Genomic DNA, 20,376 nt, shown 5'->3' on the forward strand with positions numbered 1-20,376 from the left:
CAATGCAATTTTGGAGCTTCTGGATTGACCAAAGCAATAACTTGCAGCCAGTCACAAGAAGGAGTCATGCCAACGGCAACACGTTCAACTCTGCATTTCGCTGCATCTGGGTCATTTTAGTGTACTGCCACAATTGGTGCTAGCCTTTCTCAGAGCAGTTTTTCGGGTCTGCTGCCCCAAGTTTTCAAAGCAAAAAGATATGCAGGATTAGAAAGATACATAAATCTCCATGGATTTTAGGTGAGCTAAAAAACAACAACAACAACAACAAAAGACATGGCTGTTATGCATTTGCTGTCTTCCCCCAAATTATAAAGCAATCAATTTATTTTCTGTAAGTCAGGAATACCTCTTCCAACTAACACTTCCAATTCCATCACCTCTAACTTTTGCACTTATGGGGATCTCCCAAAATTGCAATTTAGTTACCACATTTGGGATCTTAGTAAATCAGGTCCATAGAGTTGGTTGTAGATCAGGACACTCTTCTGGTAAGATTTTCTGCAAGATGGTAGAGTGTGTCTGTTCTAGTTAATCGAAAATGTGTAATGTCGAATTTCTTGAGCACCGCAACTCAAGACATGTCGGGTTGGACCCTGTGCTAAAAACAAAACAAAAACAAAAAACATTCCATCTCCTGTTTTTTCTTGAAATTCTCATCACCAACCTTTCTCTTCAGGCAAGGGTTCGAATAAGTTATGACTGGGACTGGGTGACGGGATATCTTCTCCTTCCACTTGGTGACACTTTTATATTAAAATTTTTACAATTACATTTCACTGAAAGCTGTCATGAACCTGTGGTCCATAAGTGAATTAAAAACAAACAAACTCGAACATCTTTACCAGATAAAAATGTACTAAACTCCTCTTGCTGTTCAAATTCAACAAGGAAACGGTCAGTAATTCTGCGTGAACATAATTAATTGCAGCATCAATTTGTCTGTTAGGTTTGTTTGTTTGCCCCCGCCATCTGTGCTTATTGGTTTCGTCCTGCCTAAACAACGCCTGATTGGTCCGATCAAGAAAAGATCGGCTGCAAACGTATCAGCGGGACCGGTACAAGATGTATTCTCCGGAGTTTGTGAACTCACAAATGCCACGAGAATTCATCTTGCTGGCAATGTTCCAGATTAACTACAAATACCAAGACATTTCCAAGAACATTTAGCATTGTTTATTGCATCCATGGCAATTTTAAGACCTCTGAATGGTGGTTTAATGTTTTAAAAGTGTTATTTTTCGTTGCAATTAAGGCCTTCATTTTTTGGAAAATCAAATTTAAGACTTGGTAAGGTCCCACAGACATCCTGCCAAACTGTTACCACAAAAGTTGGAAGCTTACAATTGCTCACAATAAAGAAATAAGATTGAGGGCCAACTAATTTTAGAAAGTCTCTTAAAGCCAGGATTCTTGTGCCTTTTTTCCTGGGTCGCTGCCTTTTTTGATGAGCAGTCTTGTTAGCTGCTAGACTGACTACTGATGTCTATGTAAGACAATGTGTGCTATAGACATTTCATTATGTTTGTATCTTCAGCGGCAGGATACTTCTGGGTGTCAGAAAAGGACTGACTACTGCTGATAATAATAAAATGGGGTTGCGCTGCCAGATATACTCCAAAAGTCTTGGGAATTTTATTAAAGAAAAAAAATAATAATAATCCAGCGGAACCTGTGGGAAAGGAGGTTAAATGACGTGGAAGTCGTAAATAGTTTTACAGAGAATTGGGAGCAGCAAATTCTCAAGAGACAGAATGGGAGCCAAAACACCATCATCGGGTTTGTGTAAGACAATTTCTCACAGGTATGTATAAAACATTTGCTTGGGTTGTCTTGAAGTAATTTAGCAATTCATCATGGCTAGCCTGCTAGCTAGGATCACTTCTACAGCTCGCTATCCACTTCAGCTTCAAAACAGCACATCTGTGCCATTTATCCAAGGAACAAAAGTCATTTAATTAGCCAGTCCCTCAATGACTATGCTAATTATGACATAATTTCTACCACATCTAGTTTTGAATCAGCTTAACTGTTAAAATGTCAATTATGTCCATTTTTACATCTTGCTTCATAGCTATTTATCTTACATAACATTTTATTTTCGACTGACACTTCACACATTCAAACTATGGTGATAGGGAATAAGGCTCAAATTATCTTTGGTCATATGATTTAGAAGGGTTCTTTTACAAGCGGTGCAATGAGAGATTTCTCTGCCTCTTGCTACCAAGAAGAACTGTATGTGTGACAAAATGGCGAAAGGGTCTACAGAAAATGGTTGGCTATGGTTGGCTATAGTTGGCTGACCTGTTGCTGTGCTCCCCCCAGGGAGAGCAAGGCAGGTTGGATCTCGTCCTTGACTGTTCCCCTTGGTATTTCTCTCCGAAGCCTTCGTAGCAGTCTAAATTGGACAGAAAAAGAAAGTGGATGAAGCTCAGCAAGCCTCAAATACTGAAAATGTGAATTCATTTCGAAATTCCTAATTCCTGTTCAAAACAGTCAAACAGAAATCAGTAGAGCGCTGTGCTTTGGATGGTCTCAATTCATTTATATGACAGGCTTTGTGAACCCACGTTAGCTCTCTTCTTAACACGGTACAAAATCAAGGAAAGGAAAAAGAAAAGATTGAACTTATTCTTTTGGCCTCATGTTTCTTTTGTGAACTCTTATATTTTTGGATGGTTATACATTGTGGGTCACATTGACACATGTCACAACATGCACCGAGACATTAACACTGGGAGTAATGTTTTGACTATCGCATCTAATAATGCTCCATTGATCCGGAGAAATCTTGATTACTCTGCAATCTGCAATCCAGGAGCTACAGCAAACTACCTCCAAAGTAACCTTCATCATCATTTTAGTACACAACAATAATATATATATATATATATATATATATATATAGTAGTTTCAGATCATGCATCTACTGTACAAGATCTCATGGGAGAGTATTTTGTGGCCGCATGTATTTTACGTCCACAAGCATTATACCAGACATCTCTAATCCATCCACACCATCAGGCTTTGTTTGTGTGAGGCTTGGTGGCGAGGCCTTCCCACACTCCTATAGCTCTCCACAGGGACGGGGTGAAAATACATCTATAATCGAGTGTGTGTGGTTTGCACTGCGAGTCGGGTAAAGTACAACTCTTATTGTGAGAAAAGGAATCCAGCCACTGCTATTTTGGAGTGCAAAGCCAGTCTCTCACCAGGCTTGTTTTGGGAGCCGCACAGAGGGATGTTGGTGCACAACATGGTGCGGACTCGCAGGTCCGTCGTAAAGCACCATGGGAATTCTTGCCCATCTGGATTCCGGCAGTAGTTTTCTCTCAAATCCCTGGAGAGCAACAAGAATTGTACAGTGGCTATAAAAAGTCTGCATACCTCTGTTCCAGTGCCAGGTTTTTGTGAGGTAATAAAGGTAAGGCGTATCAAGAAAATGTGGCCCATAACCTATACAACTCTACCGATTTTTTTTTTTGGAGATAGGAAGGAAAAAAACAAACAACTGATATTATGTGGTTGCACAAGTGTTAACACCCTTCCGTCTTGCAGATAGGAGATTGTTGTCACATGTGCAAAACAGCCAGTACTTGCCAGAAATTCCCACAGCTGCTTAGATGTTGCTGCCGGCCTCATGCCAGCCACCATGACTACTTTTGTTCCATTTTTTTCATTAATTTTGGAGGGATCTCCAGTTCTTGGAACTGTCACTGTGGTGCCATATTATCATGCTTTGGAAATCTTTTTTTTACCCTTACCCTGACTGATGACTTTAGATAATGACATCCCTCTGATGCTGTGGAAGCTCTCTACAGACCATGGCTAGTGATCAGTAAAAGCCTACTATACTAGATAACTAGAACATCTGAACTTTATTTGGGTAATCTCAGAGTCACTTTAAATCGTAGCAGGTGTGTGCTGACTCAAATTTAACTCAAATTCTGATGTCTGACAAATCCCGTTTGTTACAAAGAATGTAAGTATAACTGACTATTATGTAACTGTAACTGCGACTAAGTAACTGTTCATGTAACTCAGACACAAACTGTAGCCAGTTAACTAAGTAGATAATGGTATACTGTAACTAAGTAACTGTAACAAATTGGCTACCTGTAACAAGGTAAATGTAACTGAATAACTAACTAAGTAGCTTTACTTGTAACTATGTGACTGAGTAACTGTAAAAACAACTAAGTACTGTAATTACTAAAGTAAAGACAAGTAAGCAAAAACAAAAAAAAAAAGAACCAAAAAGCCTACTAGGACAGCAGAACTTTATTCGGGGTTCATCAGAGGCACTTAAAATTGTGGCAGGTCTGTGATTCCGTTCAAGGTGAATTTGAATGGTTGGTTAATTCCAAACACAGCCGCAGCGCCACTTATAAGAGGGTGTGCAACCATATCATCTCAGTTGTTCATTTTTGTTTCTCCCCTCAAAAAGATTGAGCCGTACATGCTATAAGTCACATCAATGGCAGCAAAAGATTTGAAATGATTTATCTTGTTGTATGTTTTGATATCACAGAATCCTGCCAATTGAGCAGGGTTGTGTAGACTTTTTCGATTCACTGCGTGTATCGTGGTTACTGAGTGAGCGAGTTATGGATGGATGGAAGGTCGGATGGATGGATGAAAGGTTGCAGAGATGAATGAATGAATGGAAGGATGGATGGATGGTTGGATGGATGGATGCATGATGGATGAATAGAAGGTCGGATGGATGAATGGATGGATGGTTGGATGGATGGATGGACGGACGGTTGACTCACTTGCAAGTGTAGGCCTGCGGGATGAAAGAGTGGTTGTGGGGGTACTGTGAGTCCCAGCGTTGGCAGGTGAGCCCGGTGGGGGTCATGTCCACCGTCCCCCTGTAAGCTTCTCCTTTATCCTGGTAACACTCGCTGGTTTCCATTGCGGTTCTTTTGGGAGGCGATTCTGCAGAGGCAAAACACAGCATGAAGGAAAGCGGGGAAAGCTAAACAGAAATTATTCTTTCGAGGAGAGGAAACTCAAACAAATAAATCGTTTTATTTTTCAGCATATTCTGATTTCAGTTACATCCATTTTCAATTAGACAACCCAACTATTTGTTTAATTCTACATACAAATAAAATTTCATTGGTTTTTTTCTTGATTTAAAGAATCAATTCAATTTTCTTTCCATTATGATTTCAGTTCTTTAAAAGTGGCAGGCAAGCTCCAAAATGTATGTGATGTGTGAGTCTTTCTTTATGTAATAGGGTGCTACATACTGTACAATAAAAAATAAAAAGATAAACGTAAAAATATTAAAATTAAAATCAATCCAATAAGTGACAAATAAATTAAAATCATATGTTGCTATATAGGACACCAAAGTGATATAGATAATAAAAAAGCAATTTGTCTGACTAATTTTACTGCAATTTACTTAGAGACGCAATGACACGCTTGGCAAAAAAAAAATAATAATAATAAAATAAAGCTTATCTGAAGGCGAGATGGAGAGATAAGATGAGGGAGAGCGTGAGAATTAAAGAGGAGAGAACGTTCCCAGGGTGCGGCAAAGTGTGCAGACAAATTATGAAATGACTCCAATGATTCACCAAAATGGGCCCACCCCGAACCCCTTCCCCACCCCAGATAATATTCCTGCCATTATGTGTGCTGATCTGTATGCTATTCTGCACCTGCACCGACATCATAAAATCCCAGAGACTCACACTTTTTAGCAAAGAGCAAATGCAGCTGTTTCTCAATATCTCGATCACCGAACGTTGCATTATAAGCGCTGATTTAACACTGTAATATAGTTAAAAACATATGTCATTTAATACGCATCATGAAATTGGAATTACAAGCCATAACATTCTCCACAGCTTTAACCTGTGCTTTTAAACAAAACTGCAGTTTATCTGTGGATTTTCCCCATCCCAGGAGATACACATTCTCTTCTATTAAGATCACTAAAATCATGTTTACTGTCTATGAATTTTCCGATCAACTTCACGTCAAAGCGTGACAAATGTGACATACCCCTGCAACGGATATTTAAACACAAACCGCGGAGCAACACATATTGACAGATAACACTGGGGAACACAATATTCGTTGAGTTACGTCTGACAGCTGTTTTTAACAAATTTTTGGTCGCAAAGTCCAAAACTGATCGCAGTATTTCTCAGTCACGTCAAGTTTTGGAGCTATAGTTTTCTTATAACATGTGAAATAAATGTGTATGTAAATACAATAACGTTAAGATTGAATAGTTAAAAGCTTTGGGGGGAAAAACAGCATATAGTGAAATAGAACTTAAAACGGTATGGCCGTGATTACAAGGTAATGAGAAAAGCCAGCCAGCCGACTATGCTAGCTTTCTGTTAGCAGATATTGATAATACTGATCTGCACACACACCTCTCAATTGTCACTGCACAAACAAGTTGCCACGATAGATGGGTCCAATTGTAATAACCTCTTTTTCCTACCGTCTTACTACAGCTAATTAGTGGAATTTTGCTTATCTGGAGGGTAAGCTGAGAAGAAAAAAAAAACGACGTGCTAGGGGAAAAAAATACTGCAATTTTAAATCAGCAAGCCAATGTTAGTTTTACACTCTAACTCAATAAAAAATATATATATAATTGTTCCACAGTGTAATATAACAATTCTCAGGGAATATATTCTTTATCCTCTGTAAAGAATGATTACTGTATTATTATCATTGTATACCTGTATATGTATGTTTTGTTTGAGTTTTTTTTTTACCTATATGTATGTATTAAACTGCTCCCAGGTGCTCAAGGTGTGCACACTGAAGACAGCTTTCTGTCTGCTTCTTCTTGATATGATAAACTCTACTACACGTGTCACACTACTGCCACCATCAGGCCAAGGCGTGCACACCAGCATGTGTAATATGCGCGAATTATAAATAATTCAGCAAGAATGACTACAGCTGATTTGTCCAAGTATGTAAAATTCCCCCAATTAGGCCTAATTATTTTTTAATGGCATTACTGAGCCTTTAAAGAATGAATTCAAAACTTTTATTTGTTTAAAAAAAAAAAAGTTATTTCAAATGTTGACAGAGAAAAGAACACTGTGCTCCCTCACTCTCGCTGCCTTGTTTTCATTAAGACTCACTGGGTCGTAAACTTGTTCCAACAAACGTCCATATCAAGAACTGCGAGGAGGCGGGAGAGGATTTTTTATTTATTTTTTTTTCAATGGGGAAACGGCGCATGAGGATATTAAAAGGGGGGAAGGCCACTGAATCACTATAGTGGGTAAACATGGACGAGTGCCATCCTAGTAAATGTAGTACCAGGCAGGCTGATGACTGCACAGCAGTTCACAGAGGACTCGTCATTTTAGAACAAAGTGGCACCATAAGTACAATATGCATTATAGCTAGCATGTCAGTCAAACTGCTTTTATGTAGTTAATGGCGTATCTTGTGTCTGCATTTTAACAGGGAGTTAAAGTTGCAAGCGATTTATCGTCTTACATACAACAATAAACGTTAGGCCGGTGGATTCAAACATGACTATTAGTGAAGACATAACAAATAGAGCCAAGTGTTTTGACTTATTTGTTGACTTTTGAGGCACATCACCAGCTAAGAGGGGCTTCTTAACTTGTAGTCCACGGCTGCTGTTGCTTGACAAGTTGGTATTTCCTCAATTCTGACCCGCTCTCTTTCATATTAGGCCTTGGAATCGTGCTCTATCATCTCACAATAACATCACGAATGCAGCTACAGTAAAGCTGTAAGCGTCAAACTCACAGGACCTTTCTCTTTCATAGGGAATCCACAAAAATCGAATTACCCATTTGATGACAATTCACATTTTTCCATTGACCATCTGGCTAGGATACCTAATTACAATTAGGAATCATTTAGGTAAATTCCTGATTTCCAAGTGGGTGTTGATTGTGCAAGTGCGAACCCTGGAGTTTGCCTAAAAAGGGTGCTTCGAACCAAAATGGCCACTTTCCAGTTCAGTTTCGACTCATGCCCCTTATACTCTAGAACAGTTGGGTCAAAAATAACCCAATTTGGGTCAATCCTCTACTTGGTCAATTTGACCCAACTTTCTGAGTTGTTTTATAAAAAAATAACTCACATTTAATTTTGGGGTTTTTCCAAAGTAGGGTTAAATTGACTTTAAGTTGTAGGTCGGTATTTTTTTTATGGTAATGGTAATGTTTGTTTTTGCTTTTTGCTTTTTTAATCCAACCGTTTATACAAAATGACACAATTTTTTTCAGAAATTGGGTCAAATTGACCCAAGTTATAATCTGTCTATTTTTTTTAACCAAAATTGTTTTGTTGTTTTTTTCTATCCAACTGTTTGTACAAAACGACCATTTTCTCTCAGTAAGTTGGGTCAAATTGATAAAGGTAGTGTATCTGTCTTTTTTTTTTTTTTTTTACCGAAATTGGGTTATTTTTGGCCAAACTGTTTTCAGAGTGTAAAATGCATATATTTTTACTGGATACTCACTGAAAATATGGGTGAGCTTTTGGGGATGTTGATGCCCCCTACACACTGATTCATTCATTGGAAGAATAATAAGAAACAAATAGTGATTCACCATTCAGCCCAATTGTAAATGGCACCAAAAAAAATCACTCCCAAGCAATAAAAATCAGATATATTACTCCAGTGCAGTGATCTCGAACTTCTTACACCACCACAATAAAGAGGAACATTAAAATACTAAAATTGAGGCAGTGCTATATAGTGCTAGTATAGGGATATTGTAAATCACTTTAACATTATGTCCAGTTTAAACATTAACAACTGTATTTAAATCTTAAATAATGGTTTATTTAAAATGAATTACAAATCTAAGTTAAATTTAAACAAAATGCTATGATTAATGTTTAAAGCGGTTCAGAAAAGGGATGGATAGATCAAAATATGCAGTTGTACAAGATTAAGAGCAAAAATACTTAAAAGTTAAAACACAACTGAACTGTACTTTGCATTACCACAAACTTTGATGTTGCAGTACTCCCAGCTCGTGTTGGGGTCCGTGGTGAAGCACCAAGGCCTGTGGCGTCCGTCTGGATTCCTGCAGTAGTTATCATCGAGGCCCTTGTCGGGATACCTAATGGGAAACATGCATCAGTAACAGCATGACATCATTGGACTTGATAGAAAACACCATGTCAAAGAATGATTGAAAAAGTAAGAGTGAGAGAAAGCACTAAGATCAAATGTCTTGCTTGCGTGGAAGTTTTCCCATGAAACATACAGTGGGATCACTTTCAGGCCCGCTTCTTAATCAATCAATTAATCACACAGACTGCAGGACCTGCTGCTAATTTCAGTGCACTGAATGTACGACCTGGTTTACACAAACATTATGATTTCATTTGTTTTTCTCTCTTGTCTGTTTTTACAGTTTGTTAGTCTTTAAAAAAAAAAAAACATGATTAAGGCTCCTGCCTGGATGTTACTCACTTGTCTGGATTTTGTGCCTCCTGCCTCCCGCACACCACACACAACATGACACAAAATAAGGGAAGAAAACGTAAGAACTCCCTTCAGAAAAAGTTTAAGCTTAAGAAGCTGCACCGGGCTTACCAGGAATTTAAAGCAATTAGTCAGAATGAAAAGTTTTCCCAGCAAATCACTGTTAAAAACACAAAGTGGGTCTCAACAGGGAGATGTAAGTACGCTGGCTGACTTCTAAATCACATTAAGCACATAACCTAAAGGGAGACGTATCATGCATTTTTATTCACAAATTGAAACAGTGCCCATGTGTCTTAATAAAAGGCCTTTTACATCAAGAATTACAACTTTTTCCCACACAATTTAGAACAAATCTTAGCTACACTTTCTAATTAAAGTGTGCTAACTTAGCAACTGTCGATATATTTAGTGATCACTCAGAGCCCTCTTGCCAAAAAAAATAAATATTTGGCATTATTGGAGGCTGAGCCTGATTTAACAGTATATCTGGAGACTATTCAGATACCTCCTTTAACTTTTTATTCTATTTTATGGACTTAATGGAGACTTTCAAAGACTCTGTGGCTCTCTTTCAGGTGTAGTCAGAGCTGGAGATGTTTACACCTCAACGTCCAGATTGCAAGCCAATCAAGCTGACCAATTTAAACATGTATTTTAGTGACTACTCAAACCATGCTAATGAAAATCATCCTCTGGCATTATTGGAGACCTTCAAAGACTCTGAGAGTTCCTCCCAGGTGTAGCCAGAGCTGGAAATGCTTACACCATGAACAGTCAGGTCCATAAATACTGGGAATTGACACGCTTATATTTTGGGCTAAAAACACCAACATAATGGATTTAAAATTAAATGAACTAAACATGCTTTCACTGCTGGTTTTCAGCTTTAATTTGAGGGTGTCCACATCCAAATCTGGTGAAACAGTGTAAGAATTACAACAGAAGCAAAAGCAAACTTTTTAATACTTTGTTTTAAGTCCTTTGCAGTCAATTACAGACTGAAACTTGGAATGCATCAACAACATCAACAGACACTGGATTTCATCACTGGTGACACTCAATTGGATTCAGATCAAGTGACTGATTTGGCCATTGTATTGTCATAACTTTCCTATTTCTTTGCCTTCAAAAACTCTTTGGTTGTTTGCACATTTTGCTTCATGTCATTGTTCATCTGCACTGTGAAGCGCTGTCCAGTGAGTTCTTCAGAATTTGATTGATAGCCCAAAACACTTTAAAATTCATTCTGCTGATTTTGTTAGCAGTCACATCATCAATAAATATAAACAAACAAATTAGCTTTCATCTGTTCATGACCCCTATACTCTAAAACAGTTGGGTCAAAAATAACCCAATTTGGGTCAAAAAAGGGGTCAATCCTCTACTTGGTCAATTTGACCCAACTTTCTGAGTTGTTTTATAAAAAAAAAAACTCACTTTTATTTTTTTGTTTTTCCAAAGTAGGGTTAAATTGACTTTAAGTTGTAGATCTTTTTTTTTTTTATCCAAAATGTTTTTGCTTTTTTAATCCAACTGTTTATACAAAATGACACAATTTTTTTCAGAAATTGGGTCAAATTGACCCAAGTTGTGAATCTGTCTATTTTTTTTTTTACCAAAATTGTTTTGTTGTTTTTTTCCATCCAACTGTTTATACAAAACAACCATTTTTTCTCAGCAAGTTGGGTCAAATTGACAAAGGTAGTGCATAATAATAACCAGTTCTATTGGTGTTCCAGTATTTAGCAACTATTCAAACCCCTCTAGTGAAAAGCTTTCTCCGGCATTATTAGAGATTTTGGGAGAATCTGAGACCCGCGCTCAGCTGAAGTAGGAGCAGTAGATGTTGACTTGTCTTATTTAACCCTAAGTGTGTGTTCATGCTAGTGTTTGTTACCTGTCGGGGTGGTACAGGTGCTTGTGTGGCTCCTCCAGGTCCCAGCGTTGGCATTCCTTTCCACTTTCTGTGTGGTCCATGGGTCCTCTGTAGTCCTCCCCATTACAATGTATGCACTCCACTATACAACCATCACACACATGCATGCATACATACAATCAACATTATTTATTTCATTATTCAAATAAACTATTTTATATGCACATTTTACACAATTACTTGATTTTTTTTCCCCTAGACATTCTTTTTCAAAACCTCATTTACCTCATCTGTTAGAGTATGCATCTGGCTTAAAATTCAAATGTGGCTCGTGAGCACAAGAGTTTTTCGATTTATGGTCTCTAGGAAAACTAAATCACATTTAATTCCATACATATTAGATCACCACAGTATTTTCTAGGTTACACACCATTTTGTAATAAAACACCTCTTGTTTCTATGGCATAGATTTGACTGTATATACACACACACTTTGAATCATTTATTAAGTGAGAGAGCCATGAAGGTGCCGATTCCTTCCATGTACGCAAAGCTCCCATTTGTTGCACGCTGACTGCTACATGCTGTCGAGTGTCAACAACACGGCGCGTGCAGATTAGAGGCAGATGTCTGCGGCTTGCGTGCGTTACTTTCGCAAGCAAATTGTGTGCCTTTGAGGAGAGCATGTTTCCCATTAAACAGGGGTGTCAAACTTGTTTTCATTGCCGGTCACATGGTAGTCATGTTTGCCATCAAAGTAGGGTTGCAAGACAGGGTTAGGGTTTCAATTGAGGGCTTCAAGACAGGGTAAGGGTTCCCAATAATGGTTAAACGTGGTGTCCATAGTTTTAAGCACCAAATCAGCAGCCCCGCGGGCCTGTTCAACAGTGATGGCACATTGTGATTTCCTAGGAACGCTGCATAAGTGATCATTCGAAAAAGTAAAAGTCTCCATTTAAACCCGGCTAATGAGATAATATTAAACACAGGTGTTTTTTTTCTGACTAGGTTTTAAGGCAGGGTTGTAAAATAAATTAGGGTTTCAAATCAGGGTTTTAAGCTTAGATTTGAGTTTCAAACAAGGGGTAGCATTTCAAAATATTATTTAAAACAATGATTAGAGAAAAGTTGGGTTTCAAGATGGGGTTATAAATTCAATTGGGGGTTTCAAGCCATGCTTAAGGTATCAAACAAAGGGTATGTGTTTCAAATGAGGGTTTTCAAGCTTGGATTAGGGTTTCAAACAAGCGTTAGCATTCAAAAATTATATAATAAAAAAAAAAAAAAGTTAGAAAGTAGAGTTTAAAGACATGGTTACAGAGAGGTTTTAAAACAGGTTTAGGTTTTCAAATTAGGGTTTTCAAATCTAAACTCTGATATGATATGATCTGTCTGATATTGTCTTGGACCTCACAGGTTCTCTCTCTTAAATTCCTAAATGTGTGTTTTTGCATGTGGCCTACCCTGAGAGCACTGTGGTATTCCGCACTCCTGGTGTCTGTGGCGCGGGTCGGTGGTGAAGCACCAAGGTCCGACGGTGGAGTTATCCGGATTTCTACAGTAGTTCTCCCTCAGGTCCTTCTTGCCGAAGCGCTTGGACATGAATCTGTCGGGAGCAGAGCAGCCGTTACGCAAACACACACCACATGTGCAAGAGAACATCTGCAAGTTGTTTGCAGGTAGCGTGTGGAGAGAGGTCTTTGGGAAAAGAAAAACAAACAAAACCAAACACACTCAAGGCCACAGCGGCCGTCGTCCCGAGCAGTCGGTGTCCTGTCATCGTGAGCGGAATTCATACGTCACTAACACGGTCACTTAGAATCAGAGGTGGCATAAGTTTTCACTCTCTGTACAGAGCACTTAAAACAGAAAGGACTATAAATGGTGCTTCATTTACATAGCACATTGCCACCTTACAAGTCCCTCAATGCACTTTACATTTTGACTACTGAGTCTTACACCTACTGATGACACAGCATCAGGAGCAATTGGGGATTCAGATCTTGCTCAAGGATAATTCGACATGGTCACAAAGGCCGGGGATTGAACCACAACCTCAAGAATGGTAGACAGCCACTCTACCACTGAGCCACACCACGCCAAGCACAAACATCAAGCATCCATCCATCTAGCATGTACACAATCATGTTACATAACTGCAGTTAAAATTATTCAACACAAAACACATGAAACTCACAAAATAACATACTTGCCCAAAATGGCATGGGTAAACAAATACTGTATATGCAAACTAGCACTTTACGTAAATAACATTCCAGCATTAACTGACTTAATAAATTAGCTAAAAACAACAGAAAAATAAACCTTACTTGTGTGTCTCTTCAGCTTAGGCAAATTTTCAATCGCAAGAAGCTGGTGCTTTTTAGACTTGCACAAAAAATAAAAAAAACTCTTTCAGCCCACATCAATCAATTCTCTTCAATTGCGCCAAGGATGAACTATCTTGTTATTGAAAGTATCAGTTTTCAAATATAGTGGGTAAAAGTAAAAAGCTGCCAGAAAAATAAGTACTCAAGTAAAGCACAGATCCCTGAAAAATGTCTACCGTACTTAAGCACGGAGCCAAATTACAGTATTAGCACTTGGTTACTTCCCACCACTGAAGAGACAACAAGCGAAACGATTATAGCGTTCCATGAGGTCGCAACGGGAAGAAATGTAAACAATGAACTATGATGACAGTGACTCATATATTCTCCATCAGGGCCGCACATGGCCCGGGCCTCCAGAGAGCCGTACGGTGAGCCAAACAGTGTTTTTCCAAGTGATGACGGAAGGACCATTTCTAAACTGGTAGCGTATTTAACCCTTTGGAGAAATGTTTCCACATGCCATCTGGATAGGTCGGTAAAATGTCTTTGCTGATTGGCTAGGTAGGAGAAATAGCATGTGTTGAGTCATTGTGAGGTATGCAGATATATTTTACCGCAAATTAAACAACATTTTTGTGTTCTGTTACATCATTTCAATACACTTGGTTAATATATGGATATAAACTGGGTCCTAGGTTTACTACAGAATATGAAATTTTGAGGTTATGACTGGCGCATAACGAACTAGCTTGAACAGCGGCATAAGAATACGTGGTAACATGCCATAAGAAGGCGCACTCAGGAATTGCCATACTTTTTTCTTTTTTTTTCCTGGCCGGTGCTGGATTTCACTTTCCTTTATTTTCTTTGGTCCTTCCTCGGGTCTCCTGACGGCCTCACGACTCTGGCTAGAAGTGTTCGGTTTAGGTGAACGGTATAGGATTTTTTAATAGGTTTTAGGTGAATTAATGAATACACACACACACTCGCACATACACATACAAAAAAAAAGAGAGAGCACTGTTGATGAGATGTCAAATCGGTAAAATTACCGAATGAACAATACTGAGCTCTCCAGGAAAAAAAAAAAAGGAATTGCCATATTTATCGTTTTTCTTTTTTTTTGTCCTGATCTCTGCAGTGACAATTTTAAAGCCATCTGCTTCAATTTTGGGGGAAGTCATGACTCATTGTTAAAATCTGATTGAGCTGAAGATACCAAAGCGACAATCTCCTGTGTACCTGTGGCAGTTTTAAAGACATCCCCGTCAAAGTTTCAGAGATCATTTCACTCAGTCAGTGCAAGACCTCTGCTGATTTTGAGCCAACTACCTAGGGTCAAAGTTGTCATTATCATTTGTATTCTAGTGGTGACAATTGTCAAATGTGATTTCTTCAGCAAATGCTCACTGGACGACGAGCTGCAGCACTCTCATTGATGACTCGTTTCAACCTGGTTTTGTCATTTTAGGTATTTTCCCTCCACTGCAAATTGGCTTTGACAAAGAATGCACGCATAGAATCCCAACTGATGACTCACTAGAGCTTTAAAGAATTTCATCATAACACAGTAGGGAAACAATGTTTGACTCCTCATTTTAGTACAAGCTTCTTTATTTGGCTTGTTTTATTTTTACAGGGTATCCTATTAGAAAAATGTGCTTTATCTAGGAATGTAACTCGGTGGGGAGGTACCTCCAGCTTCACCCTAGGCTGCTAGACTCAGTCCTGTTCAATGCTCACACACACACCCATATGTGGGCAAACAGAAATCCTGTAGCAAGAAGTGATGTGAGCACTTTTGATGAATGATTGCACCCCGGGAGCTCTTACGCTCTTATATCGTGTACACAAGCATGCGTTGCGCGTAGCCTACAGCTACTAACTAATTGCATCACTAACAAGCCAAAACAAACACAACTATATAAATATACAGTATATGTTTCTTACTTGTGTTCATGAGGAATAGGGGAGGACCAGGCCTGGCACAGGATCCCACTGACTGTCACTGACCTTCGACCCCTGTAGCTCTCACCGCTACCCATGATGCATTCGCGAACAAAGTCTGAAAAAAAAAAAAAAAGAGTCTGAATATTTACGGTCTTGCTTTAATGAAACTAATGTGTTTGTGTAAAGACTTTCCACATGTGTGGCATGCCGAGTTTTTTGTAAGGCGGGAGGAGTTTCCACAGTTTACACAAAAGGTCGCATAATGACACAAAATGAAGCATAATGTGCTGCGACAACGGCATCGGTCCTTGTCCTTCCCTTGTTTACCTCTCAAGGGAAGTCATCTTAACAAGACTAAAAATACCTCTGGGTTGTTTTTTTCGCCAATTTCAACCAATAATAGCAACTGATGTCGACACCTTGCGCGGGATAGTCACCTTTCTTTTGATACAGTTGGACGTTCAAGTCGTGTTGCGTCTGGGCAACGGGCGAGTTGCGGTCAAAAGACAGCCACTGGCATTTCCTGTTTTGGTGATCATAGAGGAACGCTCTGGACACAAAAACAAATGAGGTAGTGAGAGGAGGAAAAAAGAGGAACAGTGAAGCATACAGGCAACATTCCACTCAATTATCACCATTGTTATATCATGCAACGCAATTAAGAGAAGCCCGCTTAAGTTGAAAGACACCTGAGTGAATACCTGAGAAGGACAAGGCACTCTTGAATTTTTTTTATCATTATTAAACATAGGGCAAATTATTTTCAGCCTGTCTTGCAGGCGTGTGAAAATATTTTTTTTGTAGGGTTACAGATCCATGAATCCCGTCGACTTTTTTGTAAATTTGACCCCAAAGCTAGTTTCACTTAGCAACATGGTGGGGTTGTTTATCGTGAGTTGACACACAAAAAAAGAGAAAAGTCTCAAGAAGCCACATACGAACAGACACAAGACAGTTGTCATTTTGCTATAAAGCGGCTATTTTAGAGTCATTTTGGCCATTGTGGGGTTCCCTCAAAGAATACATTTTACAAAATGTAAATCTAATTACTACCAAATTCAAACAAATTATTATAGACACAGAGGTGACACTAAAGTGGCATGGATTACAGATTTCATCATTACGCGTGGACGATGCATTGCAATAATGGTGACTCTGTAAAACACCAAACTCAGTCACAACTTAGAACCTGTACACAAAAAGACATAGGTAGTCTGTCATTTTGGTATGAAGCGGACATTTTAGGGTCATTTGGCCATTTCCAGTATCCCTTCAAATAGGATTTTTTTTGGTGGATTTTTTTCTCAATTGCTATTAAATAATTTTTGCTTTTTTTTTAATTATGTGGGTGGAGTTTGATGCTTGCTGGAGTTTGATGATTCACAAGAAAACATGAAACTCTAAATCAGCCTTAAAATTCAGCCTCAAAGCCACTTTTACTTCCCAACATCAACATTTGGTTAGAATGTCTATCACGAGTAAATGAATAATAATTAAAAAAAAGTATTAAGAACAAATGCACAAAAAGAAACAAGAAGTCTTGACATTTTAGTATGAAGTGTCTCTTTAGGGTCAGCTCCATAATGCAGACATTACCTGCAGGTGAAAGGGAGTTTTCTGTTGCGGCTGCAGGTTCGAGCACACTTGGCCATGGTGACCTTCCTGCTTTTGGTCAGGTGGGAGGGGCTGGGGGATGTGACTACCAGCCGCACGCCATCAGTCCTCTGGTAATCTTGCAGTGCATTTCTTCTCTCCTCTGATACAAAGAAATCACATACATTATGAATTGGACATAGCATTAAGTACAATCAATGAGAATCAACATCAATATTTTAACTAATAATGCTCAATTTTGGTTGTATTCAGTTGTCTTTGGTTCAATATTGTAGTTGTACAATGTAGTGGTGTGCAACATATTATGAGACAACTCAATTTTACAAACATATTTGGTGAGCCAGTGTCCAAAATGGACCATGAATGCGTCATGACAATGGAGTACAACTACAAGTGGATAGGATGACACATCCAACTGTCACATGACGTGTTAAAGTATAGTATATATATTGTATGTACCAGACTGATGTGACAGACGCATACTTGCAGTTCGGCATCTGTGGATTCGCAAATTCACAGATTTTTTTCCAATTTTTTGGTTTTGTTATTATTTTCATTTTCACTTGAATTGAACATTGCAAGATTAAACAAAAGAAAAATAAGACTACTTCAAATCAAGGATGGACTGATTGCTGTGCTTATGTCACAATGATATAGACGTTTACAGAAACTGACAAAAAATTAAGTTTCTTTGCATGTCAATGAACATGTGTTGGCATGAACTAATCATTTTGTAGTGTGTTCTTCCAGAGTTGATTATCAAACATTTTTGTTTGGTGGTGTGCTTTGAAATGTTTCGAATAAGAAATGTGTACCTTGGTTGAATATATTTTGGGAAACACTGCACTACATCAAGATACAGTGCTGCCCTGAGATACGACTGCCTTGACTTATGAGTTTTATTTTATTTTGGGTCAGACCCCTCCGTTAGATGCCAGCAGCAAACTTCATAAGATCTGGCAAACATCAATTTACATTGGTTTCCTTTAAGTGGAAGAAGAATATCAGTTGGTGGCATAATGCATCACTTAAGATGGTTTGCTCATCGCCACTAAATCCACCAGAAGAAGAACAAGGAATGCCAATATATAGGTAGGCCTACAGTTGGCATTTTGTGCTTGCAAGTCATGTGTGGTGCAAATGTTACATGTTGTGTTATACAGTACGATATTTTTGAGTGCAATTTTTGTCTATATGGGGGGAAAAAACATGCTAACTTTGGTGTTTTGCCAGGAGGGTTGGACTGACTTTAAAAAAAGAATACAAGCAAATGATTAGGCAAAAAATATTTTAAAAATTATTATGCAGTTAGCTTAACGATGAAAATGAATTATGACAATAACAAAAACATTTTTAAAAGTCATAAAATGTTGTTGCTTGCTTTTGAAAGTTTTTACTATGACAACGTAAATGTATCATTCTACTTAGTGACACGAGGTAACCCACAATGACTCACAGCCCTAATTAATTACTTACATATAGAAGCTCGTGTCATGCACAGTCGTAAATCATCACTAATGGCTGATACGCGCACACGTACGCGCTCACACGCAAGTATATACAGAGACGATGACGCATGCAAATCAATGACACAAAGCGGTCATGAGGAGTCAGAAGTTAGCTTCCCCTGCTGTAACACATATCACAAACACTCACTCAAAGTGTCTTCTTGTGTGTTCATGAACACACATTTAACGTACTTACACTCACGTGATGTTCTTCTTACTCGGGGGCATTTGCTATGGGATGACCACAGCAATTGGATTCAGGATAGAAATAAATGAATCTAACTGGACACACGCATCGAAATTGTTCATGGCAGGTTGGAGGTTAACAGAGTTAGTTCACTTAGCCCTGCGTCACAGCAAGAAAAAGCAACCTGCGGTCAAAGTTACCTGAGTAGGACAGCACGGAGAGAATCAGCAGTAGCTTGTAAATCCACATCACGATCCACGTATCGTAAACCACGTACACATAAAAAAAAAAAAAAAATAAGCACTGATAATCAGAGCGAGATAAAAGAGACCAAAAGTGCAAGAAGAATAGTCCGACGCTCACTAGGAGATGTTGCTTCCACCACTGCGCAGAGGATGCGTGTCCTCTCCTCCAAGTACTTCTTCCTCGGCTCCCTCCTCCTCCTCCTTCCCCTCCTCCTCCTCCTCCTCCTCCTCCTCCACCTCTTCCTCCTCCTCAGGCTTCCCTCCACTTCTCTCGCCCACCCCATTAGCTTCTGATTTCAGCCTTCTTAATCCTTAGCCAAAAAGTCACATTGCAATGTGCGGGGGGACAAAAAAACTGTCCCCATCATCTTATAACAATCATTTTTGAAAACAATATTTCCCAACTGATTTAATAAATCCGTCCATCCATTTTCTTAACCACTTGTCCTCACAAGGGTCACGGGGGTGCTGGAGCCTAGTGGGCGGGGTACACCCTGAACTGGTTGCCAGCCAATCCAGGGACGAACAACTATCCACACTCACAATCACACCTATGGACAATTTGGAGTGTTCAATTAACCTGCCATGCATGTCTTTGGAATGTGGGAGGAAACCGGAGCACCCGGAGGAAACTCACGCAAGCACGGGGAGAACATGCAAACTCCACCCAGGAAAGCCGAAGCCCGGACTCGAACTCCTGTCCTCTGCACTGGGAGGCGGACGTGCTAACCAGTCAGTGATGTAATAAATAGTATACATATTTGATGGATGGATTTACTGTAACGCAATAATTCATGCTCCAAATTAGGATAATTTCCAATTTTGTATGAATACATGCAAGGCGGAATATGTGGGGAACTATAATTTTTGCCCCAAATTACAAGAAACAAAATTAGGACTCTTGCGGAATTTGAGGCACAATAATGTTTACCCCAGGTCAAGTCAGGGTGTAGAGACGGTTGTTCAGTAACCAGAAGGTCCGCTGTTTGATCCCCGCTTTCCCCAAGTCATGTGTCGTCGTGTCCTTGGGCAAGGCACTTCACACACATTGCCCCCAGTGCTACTCACACTGGTGTATGGAAGGTGCGAATGTTTGGAGGGGGTGGGAGGGGCCGTAGGCAGCCACGCATCTGACAGCCTCCCCCAGGGGTGCTCAAGTTCGGTCCTTGAGAGCCCCTATCCATC

General features: G+C 39.2%; 1 protein-coding gene across 1 annotated transcript in view; it reads right to left on the minus strand.

Annotated features, from left to right (window-relative positions):
- hgfb (hepatocyte growth factor b) overlaps nucleotides 1-19,350 on the minus strand; it is a 31,016-nt gene extending 11,666 nt beyond the window's left edge. Inside the window, exons 1-10 of the mRNA XM_077568831.1 lie at nucleotides 19,147-19,350; nucleotides 17,234-17,393; nucleotides 16,075-16,187; nucleotides 15,638-15,752; nucleotides 12,818-12,960; nucleotides 11,376-11,496; nucleotides 8,989-9,107; nucleotides 4,779-4,944; nucleotides 3,216-3,343; nucleotides 2,308-2,401 (exon numbers count right to left, since the gene is read on the minus strand). Coding sequence (XP_077424957.1) covers nucleotides 2,308-2,401; nucleotides 3,216-3,343; nucleotides 4,779-4,944; nucleotides 8,989-9,107; nucleotides 11,376-11,496; nucleotides 12,818-12,960; nucleotides 15,638-15,752; nucleotides 16,075-16,187; nucleotides 17,234-17,393; nucleotides 19,147-19,195 — 1,208 coding nt within the window. The 5' untranslated portion in view covers nucleotides 19,196-19,350. The remainder of the gene's footprint in view (nucleotides 1-2,307; nucleotides 2,402-3,215; nucleotides 3,344-4,778; nucleotides 4,945-8,988; nucleotides 9,108-11,375; nucleotides 11,497-12,817; nucleotides 12,961-15,637; nucleotides 15,753-16,074; nucleotides 16,188-17,233; nucleotides 17,394-19,146) is intronic.
- Between the last annotated feature and the right edge of the window lie 1,026 nt (nucleotides 19,351-20,376).

The sequence above is a fragment of the Vanacampus margaritifer genome, chromosome 6 (genome assembly GCF_051991255.1).
Source record: "Vanacampus margaritifer isolate UIUO_Vmar chromosome 6, RoL_Vmar_1.0, whole genome shotgun sequence".
Classification (NCBI taxonomy): domain Eukaryota; kingdom Metazoa; phylum Chordata; class Actinopteri; order Syngnathiformes; family Syngnathidae; genus Vanacampus; species Vanacampus margaritifer.